The sequence below is a fragment of the Leptopilina heterotoma genome, unplaced genomic scaffold (assembly GCF_015476425.1).
Source record: "Leptopilina heterotoma isolate Lh14 unplaced genomic scaffold, ASM1547642v1 Lhet_36, whole genome shotgun sequence".
In the NCBI taxonomy this organism is placed as follows: domain Eukaryota; kingdom Metazoa; phylum Arthropoda; class Insecta; order Hymenoptera; family Figitidae; genus Leptopilina; species Leptopilina heterotoma.
In genome coordinates this window covers 1,735,817-1,750,910 of record NW_025111040.1, presented here as the reverse complement: position 1 = coordinate 1,750,910, position 15,094 = coordinate 1,735,817, and the positions used below count along the sequence as shown (strand labels likewise).

The 15,094-nt window shown below is 27.6% G+C and overlaps 1 protein-coding gene across 11 annotated transcripts in view; it reads right to left on the bottom strand.

Moving 5' to 3' along the window:
* The window catches only part of LOC122505580 (Down syndrome cell adhesion molecule-like protein Dscam2), a 359,000-nt gene that overhangs the window by 42,930 nt on the left and 300,976 nt on the right, over positions 1-15,094 (bottom strand). For all 11 annotated transcript variants that reach the window (XR_006301928.1, XM_043617301.1, XM_043617310.1 and 8 more), the window contains 2 exons: positions 8,583-8,744; positions 7,918-8,201 (listed from right to left, as the gene is read on the bottom strand). Coding sequence is in view for 10 of the 11 variants with exons in the window: in XM_043617301.1 (XP_043473236.1) it covers positions 7,918-8,201; positions 8,583-8,744 (446 nt within the window). In the remaining variant the exon portion in view is untranslated. The remainder of the gene's footprint in view (positions 1-7,917; positions 8,202-8,582; positions 8,745-15,094) is intronic.

Genomic DNA, 15,094 nt, shown 5'->3' with positions numbered 1-15,094 from the left:
TAGTAGTAAAATTCAATTTTAGTCAGACAAGTTAATTACAAATCGTTTACTTGTATTTTCCATAGAAAAGCTTATTATTAATTTATTAGAAAAGAAAAAACCATTAAAAATTGTAAAATTAAACTTTTAGTAGTAAATCTTATTTCCAGTCAGACAAAAGCGTAAAAATAAAAACGTCAATTTCTGTTGAAAAAGGAAGAAAAGAAAATTTAGGGGGGGGAGATAACTTTGGAGGAATTGCTTATTGAAAAACGTTGGATGAGAAAAAAATTATAAACAATGTCAATTGTTAGTAACAATTGTCAGCAGTCAAAGTTTAATACGTAAAAAAGGGAATTTACTTAAAAAAACTATCAGTAAAATTTACTTATTTAAAAGCAAGAGGTCAGTCACTAATTTAAACTTTTCAGTAATTACTAATCAACTATTGAAAATTTACAAAATATAAAATTAGTAATATTTAGTAAAATCATGATGAATAAAACTTAGTAAAACGGCTTTTATTCAAAAATTCCATATTTGAATCGGTGAATAAAAAAGTGATTCATTTATTCATAGAATGAAAGATTCTAATTATGTTATTTTAACACTGTGCACACGAGAGAAGAAAAAATTCATTCTCAATATTCGATTAAAAAAAAAAAAAAAAATTTGCACCTACATTGAAGGATATTTTTTGTTCGTGATTTTCATTGTAGAATATATAACGTTGTATGATTGAGAAAAAAGGGAATTTTTAATTTGCGCATTCATTAATGACTTTAAACAGCATCATTGAGTGGATTGCTGAGAATATATCTACGATTGAAGATCGTTCATCCCATTCGTAATCTGATCATTCGCATGACGACGAGATTCATCAAATTTGATACGGTCTCGCGAATCTTCTCTATTGAAAACGGAACCTTTGTGAAAACGTTGTGAACCGAAGCGTCATGTCGACAAGAACACATTGAGAGATATATATTTTTTTTTAATTACTTGAACTTTCTTTGGAAAGCGAATCCTGACATCTATCTCATTCGATTTTCATCTCTTTAAACTCTTTTCTGTCTTTTTTTTTTTTTTTGTATTTTCTCTTCTTCCAAGTTCATAAAAAGATATATTGAGAAAGTTTTTTTTTTATAAGGCAACTTCCAACCGAGTGAATCTGTGAATATTTTTCTGTACTCTCCCATTGTTTAAAATACTCTGACAGTTCTTTTTTTATTCAATTTCTTTACGCATATAATTTCTATTCTTTTTATTCACATCTGTGTGGGTTTAGCGTAAAGAAACTTTTGACTAGTAGTTTTTTTTTAGTACTTTTAGTTGTTTTAAATAATTTTTTGAATGTAAGATATTTTTTATTTTTTAAATTTAATAAATGTGCAAATTGGTTTTTGTCACAAGTAGAGAGAGGTATTTTTTTAAATTTATTGAATCTCCTGGAATCCTTCCGATTTCATTTTCTGATATGGAAAAGGGCAATAAACTTGGGGCAACTACGAATATTATAAATTTACTCAAGTTTGGAAATTGTTCAACTTTTTGAGAAATTATTCTCGAATAATACTTTTTTCTTTTAATGGAAAACAATTTTTCAATAGTGAGAATAAAATTTTATCGGTGAAAAATAAATGTGTCTCCAAAATGAGATTTTAACAATAACAGATTGAGAGAAATTTTAAACTTCCTAGAAAAAACTGTCAAAAACCAACATTGCAAATTTTATATTTAATATTTTAATTATTAACTTCTTTTGTCTGACTAGAAATAAGTTTTTCTACTGAAATAGATTTATATCGCATTGTCTGACTTTAAATAAACTTTACTACTGAAGCTAGGATTTTTTAAAATATTTTAATTATTAACTACTTCTGTCTGACTAAAAATGAGTTTTACTACTGAAACTGAAATTTTTGTTGCCTTACTGAAAATAACATTTACTACTGAATTAACAATTAAAATATTATTAACCGTTTTATCTGAATTCAAATAAATTTTACTACTGAAACTATAATCACAAGATTTTTAATCTTTTTGTCTGACTTAAAATAAATTTTACTACTGAAAGTACAAATAAACAATTTCTAATCGTCTCGTCTGACTTAAACTGATTTGTACTACTTATTGTTTATACTTTTTATTTGTGACTTTTAAAAAGAATTGCGAATAATTTCTAAAAAGAGGGCAAAAAACAGAAAAATATCTAAAAATGCAAATAAAAACAAAATCTTACTTTAAAAGATTTCTCTCTCAGCTCGTGGAATATAAGGCAACGAGAAAAAAACCCAGCTAAAAGATGCGCTGATATTTAAACAAAAAAGAAGAAAAAGAAAAGAAAAAAAAACCCCTACCCCCACGATCCATTATTCATGCGACGGTGTACAAAGTAAAAGCTGTATTATTAATGTTCTCTTGCAAATAATGCCTCCTCTAGACGTTGCTCCAATAGCTCTCGGCTATATATGTCTGAGAATCCACTTAAAAAATTTTTTAAATCATAAAAGACGTTAAATTCCATTTGTTGTTCGTTCTTCTTCCACTGTGTGTGTGTGTCACACCTTATTCTTTTGTCTTTGTCAAACTAAAAATGACGCAGTGGAAAATTAATTCCGTCAGTGACACTTTTTACTGCACGCGGGGAAAATTTATTCCTGAGATTTTACTGAATTTAGTTTTTGGTAAAACTGGGATGAAAGGTCGAAACGGTAATTTTTCAGAAACTTGACTTTAAAAGAAATTTTTTTAAATAATAATGTAAACGGTATAAACCTTACGATTTAAAAGTTTTCTCTTACTGAAAAAGCTTTCCTATGAAAACTACAATAAAACAATTTGTAATTGACTTGTCTGAATGTAATTGAATTTTAATACTGAAACTAAGAATTTTTTTTTTTTTATTTTATTTTTTTATTTTCTACTCAACTGATTTTGTCTGACTGAAAATAATAAGTTCCACTACTGAAACTACACACAAAAATCGCTGGTCCAGGTGAAGCTTTTTTTCGTGTAATTATTAAATTTTGAATTGTTTTTATCAGCAAGAAAATAAATTTCACTAATGCAATTTTTAAAAGATTTTTGTTTTGCCTGACTAACAATAAATGTTACTACTTAAACTATAAAAACTTTTTTGTCTTTTTACTGCTTTTGTCTGACTGACGGTAATTTTTACTACTGAAACTACAATTATCCAATTTTTAGTAGTTTTTGTCTGACTGAAAATAAGTTTTACTACTGAATCTACAATGAAAGGAATTTTTATTGCTTTGTCTGACTTAAAATTAATTTTACTACTGAAAATATAATTAAAAATTTTTTAATCGTATTGTCTGACTTATAACAAATTTTACTACTGAAAGTAATAATTTATTGAATATTTTTCAATTTTTAACTACTTTTGTCTGACTGAAAATGAGTTTTACTACTGAAACTACAATTATCCAATTTTTAATAGTTTTTGTCTGACTGAAAATAAGTTTTACTACTGAATCTACAATGAAAGGAATTTTTATCGCTTTGTCTGACTTAAAATAAGTTTTACTACTGAAAATATAATTAAAAGATTTTTAATCGTCTTTTACTACTTGTTTACTATTTTTACTACTGAAAGTAAGAATTTATTGAATATATTTTAATTTTCAACTACTTTTGTCTAACTAAACATAAGTTCTACTACTGAAACTACTGTTTAACAATTTCTTATATCTTTGTCTGACTTAAAATGAATTTTACTACTGAAACTAAATAGTTTTTTAAGTATATTTTACATTTTAACTAGTTTTGTCTGACTGAAAATGATTTTTACTACTGGAACTACATTGACACGATTTTTTATCGCTTTGTCTTTAATTTAAGTAGTAACAGACAGTTCTCGTCAGACGTGAATTCGCAAATTAATTATTAACTACTATAAATAAAAAAAATAAGAAAAAACAACTTTAAATCATTAATTTAATTTTTAGAAATTTATTTATTAATTAAACTATTTTTACAAGTTTAGTAATATTTTAATCAGTTCGAAAAGTAGTATAATTAAATTTTGGTTATGACAGTAACCAAAAATGTCAAAATTCCGAAGTAAAGGCTAATTTTTAGTGAAACAAATTCCAAATTTGTCGAATTAAGTAATAAAGACAAGTTTTGTCCAAACAAATATCAAATTTTGTTAAAGGAAGTAGTAAAGTCTGGTTATAGTCAGACATGATGGGCATTACATTATTAATGTTTGTATTTCAATAAAAATGTTAAAAATTCGTCTTTATCGGTAGTAGGAATTAATTAACTTTTAGTAGTAATCAGTAGTTAAAATGAATTTTAGTTAATAAAAATTAAGAATAGTTGATTTAAGTAGTAACGGACAACTTTAGTCAGACAAATAGTTACAAACTATTTCTAGAATATAAGGTTGCGTTATTTTTTAGTCTAAATTTTGAAAATACGTTATTAACAGAAAAATAAATAAGTGAAGACAAAATTAATCAATTGAATATTAAAAATGATTGATTTTCAGTAGAAAATGCATTTTTTAGTCAGACAAAACAGTTTATAGTTACTCTAATAAAATATAATGAAGGGAATAATTTACTGAAAACTTTATTGAAAAATTCGGTAAAATATAAGGAATAAATTTTCTCCTCGTGTCTTTTTCGGTCCACTTTCCGGAAAGGGGGAGGGTAGGGGGTCCATTCCTACCATCATCCCATTTATCTATTACCTGCATTTGTCTCTTTCTCACTCTCCATCTCTCTGTCTCTCTCGTCGAGAGTAGTAACCATGCCACTCACTAGAACTCCCTTTGACGTGAATTCCGTGCATTACCAACGCTGACTATAGAGGGTGAGTGAGAGAGAGAGAGAGAGAGAGAGAGAGAGAGAGAGAGAGAGATACTAACTTCATTGTTGTTTCAAAGGTTCTCCTCTCCTATTGGCTAGGAGATCGAGAATAGAAAGAGATAATTGGGTCGGAAGGACCTATCAATGCGGTTCAGGTACATGGACCAATTGGCCCTGATTATGTCATAAGATCTCTTTAGTGTGTGTGTATATGTCAATAGAGAGAGAGAGAGAGAGAGAGAGGGACTCACAACTATACAAAAGTGGGCCAAACTTGGAAGAGGTGGTGCTAAAAGAAGCTTTCTTCACTTCAAAGTAGTGCCATTTTCGAGTTAAACCACAGCGCGTACAAACCACTGTAATCAATTTAACGTCCAAGCTTTCTGCTCTAATTTGGTCACACTATAACATGGTCAGCGAGCGTTTCGAAACGTTGATTCGCTTGACCAACTCCTCTATTTCAGGCTTGAAAAAAAGTAGGACAAATTTCACACCCCCACGAGTATCTAACTCGTCGTTAAATTAAGCTTGTGAAAATCTCCGTTTATACCGGGCGCGCGCACTAAAAAAGAGAGCACGTAAATACATTCGTGTGTGAGTGTGTGACTTTAAAAATTCATCTATTCGTGAATAAAATAGAAATTAAGTTCACATACATGTACGCAATTTCTTTTTTTTTTTAAATACGTCAGGAGAAAATATACAAAGTTTACATTCGGGAAAAACTGGAGTAAAGAGAAAGTAATTGAATATTTCTGGACTGAAAATAAATTTTACTACTGAATTAACAATTAAAGGATTTTTTTATCTCCTTTTCTGATATAAAATTAATTTTACTACTGAAACTAATATTTCTTTTTAATATTTTACTTAATAACTTACTTTTGTCTAATTGAAAATCAATTTTACTAATGAAACTAGTATTTTTTTAAACATTTTAAATATTGACTACTTTTGGCTGACTGAAAATGAGTTTTACTACTGAATTAAGAATTAAAGGGTTTTTCATCGCCTTGTCTGAATGAAAATAAGTTCTACTACTGAAACTACTGTTAATAAATTTTTGTACTTGTTTCTGTTAGTCAGAATATAAGTTTTCCTAATGAAATTATAATTACAAGATTTTTGACCACTTGTCTGCCTTAAAATAAATTTTACTACTGATAGTAAAATTTTTTTTTATCTATTTTAATTTTTAACTCCTTTTTTCTAATTGAAAATAAGTTCTCCTATTATAACTATAATTACAAGATTTTTGATCGCTTTGTCTGACGTAAAATGAATTATACTCCTAAACTACAATTAAATAATTTCTTATGTCAATGTCTGACTACAAATGAATTTTACTACTGAAACTAAGGATTTTTATAATAATTTAATTATTAACTACTTTTGTCTGACTGAAAATGAGTTTTACTACTGAAACTACAGTCAAACAATTATTAATCGCCTTGTCTGACATAAAATAAATTTTACTACTGAAACTAGGATTTTAAAAAAAACACTTCATTTATTAACTTCTGTTGTCTGACCATAAATGAGTTTTACTACTGAAAATAGGATTTTTCATTTAATTTTTCATTTATTAATTACTTTTGTCTGATTAAAAATTAATTTTACTACTGAAACTAAGAATTTTTTAATTATAGCAATTTTTAATTACTTTTGTCTAATTTAAATTGAATTTTACTACTGAAACTAGGATTTTTGTAAATATTTTAATTACTAACTACTTTTGTCTGACTAAAAATGAGTTTACTACTAAAACAAGGATTTTTAAAAATATTTTTTATTTATTAACTACTTTTTTCTAATTAAAAATGAGTTTTACTACTGAAAATAGGATTTTTTATTTAATATTTTATTTATTAACTTCTTTTTTCTGACAGAATATAAATTTTTCTACTGACACTATAATTAATAGATTTTTAATCACTTTGTCTAACTTTAAAATTAATTTTACTACTAAAAATAAATTTTTTTTATATCTTTCTGTTTCACCTGCTTTTGTATTACAACTAAAATTAACATTTTTTAAATATTTTCATGAATAATACTTTTGCCTGACCTAAAATGAAGTTTACTACTGAAACCAAGAATTTCTGTCATTATAGCAATTATTAATTACTTTTGCCTAATTTTAACTGAATTTTACTACTGAAACTAGGATTTTTGTAAATATTTTAATTGATTACTACTTTTGTCTGACTAAAAATGAGTTTTACTACTAAAACTAAGATTTTTTAATTAGTAACTACTTTTGTTTAAATAAAAATGAGTTTTACTACTGAAAATAGGATTTTTTATTTAATATTTCATTTATTATTAACTACTTTTGTCTGACAGAATATAAGTTTTTCTACTGACACTATAATTAATAGATTTTTCATTACTTTGTCTGACTTTAAAATTAATTTTACTACTGAAAATAAATTTTTTTATATCTTTGTTTTTCACCTGCTTTTGTCTGACTTAAAACGAGTTCTACTACTGAAAATACAATTTTACAATTTCTAGTTGCCGTGCCTGAATTAATGAGAATTAGTTTAAACAAATTCAACAATTCCTGATTATCATGTCTGACTTAAAATGACTTTTACTACTGAAAGTCTATTATCTTTCTATATAGTATATAGTCTTAGTATCTTTCTATATATTTTGTTTTTTAACTGTTTTTTTAGACAGGAAATAAGTTTTACTACTGAAACTATAATAACAAGATTACTTATCGCTTTGTCTGACTAATAATATATTTTACTACTTCATTCATTCTTTTACATTTTCTTCCTCCCTTATAATATTGACACTAGTATTCGCATCTAATTGAGAGGCTTTTCCTCTCTTATATTATTTTCTAAATTATTATTATTATAATATTCATAATTTTCGCAAAATTGTTGTTCCGAGGCAAGAATGTAATGATTTGTCAGATAATTCGATGCAGTTATTAAGAAATAAAATTTTATTTAGCACATGAAATGCACATCGCGGAGCGGATGTTGCTAATTTCGACTTTAGCAACAAGGTGCAGCTATCAAACTAAGCAACTAAGTTTCATTTCGTACGACACTATTTTTATTATTATTATTAGTCTTACCTCCTAGTTGTAATTCAGCTGACGCCTGTGCAGTGTCACCCTCGGATCTTCTAACAATACACTGGTACATTCCTTTGTCCTCTCTGCCAATACCATTTAACCTCAACAACTCCGATTGCCTTCCCGAACCTGGAAGTTGTCTCCCATCTTTGTACCATGTTACAAAATGTGGTCCAGCCTGGGGATGGGTTCCAACTTCGCATCTAAATTCAGCATTGCCTCCCAAGTGAACGCTCAATAGGGTCGGTGTCACTTCCACATTTAGAGGCGCCGTTACAACCAGTCTGTTAACAACAAATTGGATTTCCCATTATTTCAAGAGTGTCATGATTTAATAGCCCTCATAGCAATTATAATTTATAAATTTACAGTTTGTCTCAAGATATCAAATTGAGACAAAAGAACGTATCAAAAATGTTGCTTCAATACACGTTTTATACGTTTTTTTGTCTCATTTTGATATTCTTAGAAAAACTGTTAACTTGCAAAAAGATTGACGCAACATTGCTGCAATTTTCACAATATCGAGTCAATATTGCAGAAAACTTCACAATATTGAGGCAATATTGCTGAAAACTTCATAGAATTGCAGCAATATTATCAATGTTCCTGCAAATTTAGATTCAGTGGGGAAGTGGATGAAAAATTTGGTATTGTTTAATTACCTTAATTCGGCACTGGCTTCACCACCGGGATTTGCAGCTGTACATCGATAAACCCCACTGTCCTCTAGAGTGACAGCTTCGATGGCCAAAACGGACCCGAGGAGTCGCGTCCTCGGACCAGGAAGCACTAACATTGGCTCGGCTCCGGTTTGAGCGTACCACCTGAAAAAAAGAAGTAAACATTTTCTATTATGAAGTTTTTCGAACAATTCTTCATTGATTCTTAGGGCTAAATTATATTTTTTTTGCTATTACTATTATAAACTATTCAAAATAATAATTTTATTAATTATTTAATTAATATTTATTATTTTCTAAAAGGCTAATTTAAAATTTAAATTCTTCAAAAAAAAAATCTATTACTTTTTAACAAATTTTAAAATATTCGTCGAAAGAATACAATTATTTTCAAAAATTTTATGATACAATTCTTCGGATTGAAAATCAGTTTTATACTACTAAAACTACAGTGAAATAATTTTTGATCGCTTTGTCTAACTCAAAATTAATTTTACTACCTACTGAAACTAATATTTCATTTATTAACTGCTTTTGTCTGACTTAAAATGAATTTTACTACTGAAAATATGATTCTTAAAATACTTTAATTATTAACTACATTTGTCTTACTGAAAATGAGTTTTACTATGAAAAATTTTTCATTTAGTATTGAATTTATTAACCACTTCTGTCTGATTTAAAATGAGTTTTACTACTGAAACTACAATGAATCAATTTCTGATCGCCTTGTCTGACTTATAATGAATTTCACTACTAAAACTGAGATTTTTTAAAATATTTTAGTTACTAACTACTTTTGTCTGACTAAAAATGAGTTTTACTACTTAAACTAGAATTTTTCATTTAATATTTCATTTATTAACTACTTTTGTCTGTTTTAAAATGAGTTTTACTACTGAAACTAATAATTTTTTAGATTATTGTAATTATTAACTAGTTTTGTCTGACTAAAAATGAGTTTTACTACAGAAACAATTTCTGATCGCCTTGTCTGAATTAAAATGAATTTTACTACTAAAACTAGGATTTTCAAAAATATTTTAATTATTAACTACTTTTGTCTGACTGAAAATGAGTTTTACTACTGAATTTAGAAATAAAATGTTTTGAATAACCTTAACTGACCTTTCATTATTGGAATTATTAACTTGTTTGGTCTGACTGAAAATGAATTTTACTACAGCGACTTGAATTTTGAAAAATATTTTAATTATTACTTTTGTCTAACTAGAAATGAGTTTTACTACTGAAACTAGGATTTTTGAAATACTTTAATTATTAACTACTTTTGTCTGACTGTAAACGAGTTCTACTACTGAAAATTAGATTTTTCATTTCATATTTTGTAATTATTAACTAGTTTTGTCTGATTAAAAATTGATTTTATTACTGAAATTAATAAGTTTTTTCATTATGGTAATTATTTTCCAGTTTTGTCTGACTGAAAATAAGTTTTACTACTGAAACTAAGATTTTTGAAATATTTTAATCATTAACTACTTTTGTCTGACTGAAAATTAGTTATACTACTGAAACTAGGATTTTTTAAATATTTTAATTAATATCTACTTGGGTATGACTGAAAATGAATTTTACTACTGAAACTAGAATTTTTTTAATATTTTAATTATTATCTACTTTTATCTGACTAAAAATGTGTTTTACTGCTGCAACTACAATTGAACAATTTCTGATCGTCTTGTGTCTGACTTAAAATGAATTTGACTACTGAAACTAAAAATTTTTTAAACATATTTTAAATTATTTACACTTTATGTCTGACTGTAATTGATTTGTACTACTGAAACCACAATTAAACAATGTTTTACCTTCTTGTCTGACTCAAAATGAATTAAATTTTTAAACTACAGTTATATACGATTTCTAATATTTTTTGTCTGACTGAGAATGTGTTTTACTACTGAAATTACAAAAAACTTATTCTCTGAATAAATAGATAAAAAGTCCGAGTCTACATATACTCGAATTAGTAAAAATTTGAAGTAATTATAAATAAAATAAGTGATATGAAATTTTTGAAAATTAATTTTTTATCTTCACATAGTACACACAGGAAAAAATAGTGTTTTTTTAGCACCAAAAGTGGTGTTAAAACTTCCCGTAACATTTTTAACCGACACAGTGTGATTTTAACACTACTTTGTTGTTGAACAATGTGACATATCCGAAAAAACGTAAGAAAAATCTTCCTCAACAAAATTCGGACGTGAGTTGTCGACTACATCACCGATGAAACTCGAATTACACGAAAAGAATTCGAATCTTATATAGTTATCGTTTGAGATTTCTACGTGATTTTTCACTTTAAAAAAAAACTTTTAGAAAATCAAAGATTTTCGTCAAGAGATGAAAATAAAAAATTCCACACGAATAAAGTGAAGCATCTCGACTTCAATTTTCGGTGTAGGAACTTTCAAGTGTCAGTATGTTAAGATTCAGAAAGAATCGTCCAAGGGAACTAGGGCATTCATGAGTAATTTTTCAACAGGCCGAGAACTAAAGTAGGCAATTCCATGAAGTAGAAAAAGTAGGAAAAACTAAAAGGTAGTCGCGGTTCAATTTCATAAGCTTTCGAAAGTCTTCTCTCTCTCCTCTCTCTCTCTCTCTCTCTCTCTCTCAATTTGCAGAAGTTGACCTGAAATCGACGGAAAGTCTTATTTGCGAGACTTTATCCCTGAAATTTTCCGTTTCCTTCGCCTTTTCGACTTTTACTGACAGTTGCGATGAAGGCACGTTTCCTCTTCTCGAGCTTTCACAATCTACCGACCCCCCTTCTCTTCTCCTCTTTTCTCCCCCATCGCCTACTCTTTACCCTGTGCTCTTCCAACCTCTTGGCTCATGCCGCACCGCAACTTTCCACAATCCATCGACTTCTCTTGCAAAAGCTATAATATAACGACCTCATTCACTTCCATGGATCTCTCTCCTCTCTCTCCTTCGATTCACCAAACTTCAGTTAATGAACTTTGATCCTCGAGAAAATTTCACTTTGAACGAAAAAGATCCGACGAAAAGTTTAAAAACCCAATCGAACTTATACGAGTCGAACGTTAACGAGGAAAATCCGCAAGCGGTTTGAAAAAAAAGTGCAGACTCTCAAAGGAACTTATATTGTATGGATAAGTGATTAGTTAAAAGACGGAAACAAAAGAGTTTCGATAGAATAATTAATATATGACTAAAACATAAACAGGGAGTGTTTAAGAAAATAGTTTAACCTACATATATACAGGAAAGGTCGGTTTATAAAAAAATTCCTTCATCCATTATTCTCTTCTTCTTTTCAGATAAAAATGATAGAAGTACTCTGGCACTTTTCTCTCTGAATGATAATAATAATAATAATCTCCGTGTAAAAAATATTCCTCTATTCTTTAAAGTGAATTTCCTCTGGATTATCTGGATTTGCGTGTGTGCAAAGGCGAACTGAGGTTACAGTTATGACGTCATAGTTACAAGCGTCGAAGGTATATACACATAAATGTGATGTAAATTGTTTTTTTTATAATCGGTGTAAAAATGAATTCTCTTTTAAATATATTGAACGAATCGCAACCCGAACTTAAAACTTAAAATAAGCTTTTGAATTTTTTCCATTTTTATGGAATAAAGAATTAATTTCGTTTATCCTAGAGTGTAAGGAAAATTAATATTCTTTAGTTGTGAAGTTCTTGCAATTTTCAATCAACTTTCGCGTCATACGTTAAAAAATAGTAAGCATTCAAAGAAATTGTTCAAATTTTACGAGCCGCGTAACTAAAAATTCCGAAGGTGGCAGTCAAGGTAATTTGAACTTTTAAGAAACTTTCGGTACTACGTAGATACCTGGAAGCTTTCAGAAAGTTAAAAATAATTTAATTATTAACTACTTTGTTCTGACTGAAAATGAGTTTTACTACTGAAAGTACAATTTAATTATTTCTGATGCCATGTCTGACTTAAAATTAATTATACTACTGAAACTAAAAAGTTTTTTTTTAATATTTGAAATAATAAAGACTTTTGTCTGACTTAAAATGAATTTTACTACTGCGTAACTAGGAATTTTTCATTTAATATTTCACTAGTTTTTTTATTCATTTGTCTATAAGTTTTCTTGTCTGCAAGTTATCAAGTTTCCAAGGATCTCGACCTAACCTAAGACGTTTAAACTTACACAGTGGGAATCTAACCCAGAAAGTACATCCTAAATTGAAGAATTTAAGTCATTAGTTTTCAGTTCACTCGTCAGAACAAGAGCGAGAGAACATGGATTCGTGGAAAAATTAAACCATAAATTCAGATGAAAGAGGATAAAACGCGGCACTTTAGCTTTTCAGAAGAATAAAAGCGATTACAGCATTAAGAGTCTAAAAGCCTTGAAGATAATCGAAACATGGCATACTAAATTTTCAAGAATGTATAGAGAATCTTCGTGAGATTCAGAAAGTTTTTGATTGCTTTTCAACTAGCAGTAAGAACTTTTGTTCCTAGATTACGTATAAACTTTCAAAAAGTTATATAAGTGATTTTTGGATAGTTTGAAATTCTATATATTGTTTAGGAAATAATTATCCTTCTATCGATCGAGTATTTCTCAGCTTAACTAGCTGCTAATAAACAAGAGACAAGCAGAAATTGAAACTCGAATATATATCCAACAGATTTTCATCAGTCGACAAAAAGAGTTTACTTACTTTTCAATTTTCAATAACGCCGAGCATAAAGCTGAAGTAATTAAATTCTTTTTTTGTTGAAAAAGGGAAAAATGGTCAGGGTTGGACCACCTTTTGAAGGCTTTTGCTGAACATGTAATCATGTTCAGCAAAAGTATTCAAAAGGTGGTCCAAATTTCAAAAAAATTATGAACATTTCAAAAATAAATTAAGTCAAGGTTGGACTATGTCTGAAAGTCGAAACTAGTGTTTCGCTTTCTAGACACAGTTCAAACAATTATTTTCATAAATAATAAAATTCTTCGGTAAGAGAATAAGTTTTACTACTAAAACTACAATGCAACAATTTCTGATCGCCTTGTTTAACTTAAAATGAATTTTACTAATGAAGGTAGGATTTTTTAAAATATTTTAATTATTAACTACTTTTCTGTGACTGAAAATGAGTTTTACTACTGAAACCAAGAATTTTTTTTTAATATTCCATGTATTAACTACTTTTGTCTAACTGAAAATAATTTTTTCTTCTAAAACTAAAAATTATTTTTGAATTTTAATTAATAACAACTTTTGTCTGACCTAAAATGAAGTTAACTACTGAAACTAAGACTTTTGTTCAGTAAATTTTAATTTTTAACTTTTGTCTGACAGAAAATGAGTTTTACTACTGAAACTATAATTTAATTATTTCTGATCCCATGTCCGACCTAAAATGAATTATACTACTGAATCTACAATTAAAAAATTTCTTATCGCCTTGTCTGACTTAAAATAAATTTTACTACTGAAACTAAGACTTTTGTTGAATATATTTTAATTTTTAATTTTTGTCTGACCGAAAATGAGTTTTACTACTGAAACTAAGAATTTTTAAAAAAGTTTATTTAATGACTACTTTTGTCTGACTTAAAATTTATTCTACTACTGACAGTAAGAAGTTTTTTTTAATATTTTAATTATTAACTAGGTTTGTCTGACTTAAAATGAATTTTTCTACTGAAGGTAGGATTTTTTAAAATATTTTAATTATTAACTACTTTTGTCTGACTGAAAATGAGTTTTACTACTGAAACCAAGATTTTTTTTTTAATATTCCATGTATCAACTACTTTTGTCTAACTGAAAATAAGTTTTTTTTCTAAAACTAAAAATTATTTTTGAATTTTAATTAATAACAACTTTTGTCTGACTGAAAATTGGATTTACTACTGAAACTACAACTAAACAATTTCCAATCATATCGTCTGACTTAAAATGAATGTTACTACTAAAACTACGATTTCTTTTTAATATTTTCATGAATAATACTTTTGTCTGATCTAAAATAAAGTTTACTACTGAAACTAAGACTTTTGTTCAGTCAATTTTAATTTTTAACTTTTGTCTGACAGAAAATGAGTTTTACTACTGAAACTATAATTTAATTATTTCTGATCCCATGTCTGACCTACAATAAATTATACTACTAAAACTATGAAATTTTTAAAATATTATAATTATTAGTTAGTTTCGTCTGTTTTAAAATAAATTTTACTACTGAAACAAAGATTTTTTTTAATATTTTAATTACAAATTAACTACTTACATCTGACTGAAAATGAGTTGTTATACTACTGAAACTACAAATAAAAAATTTCTTATCGCCTTGTCTGGCTTAAAACGAATTTTACTGCTGAATCTACAATTAAAAAATTTCTTATCGCCTTGTCTGACTTAAAATAAATTTTACTACTGAAACTGAGACTTTTGTTGAATATATTTTAATTTTTAACTTTTGTCTGACCGAAAATGAGTTTTACTACTGAAACTAAGACT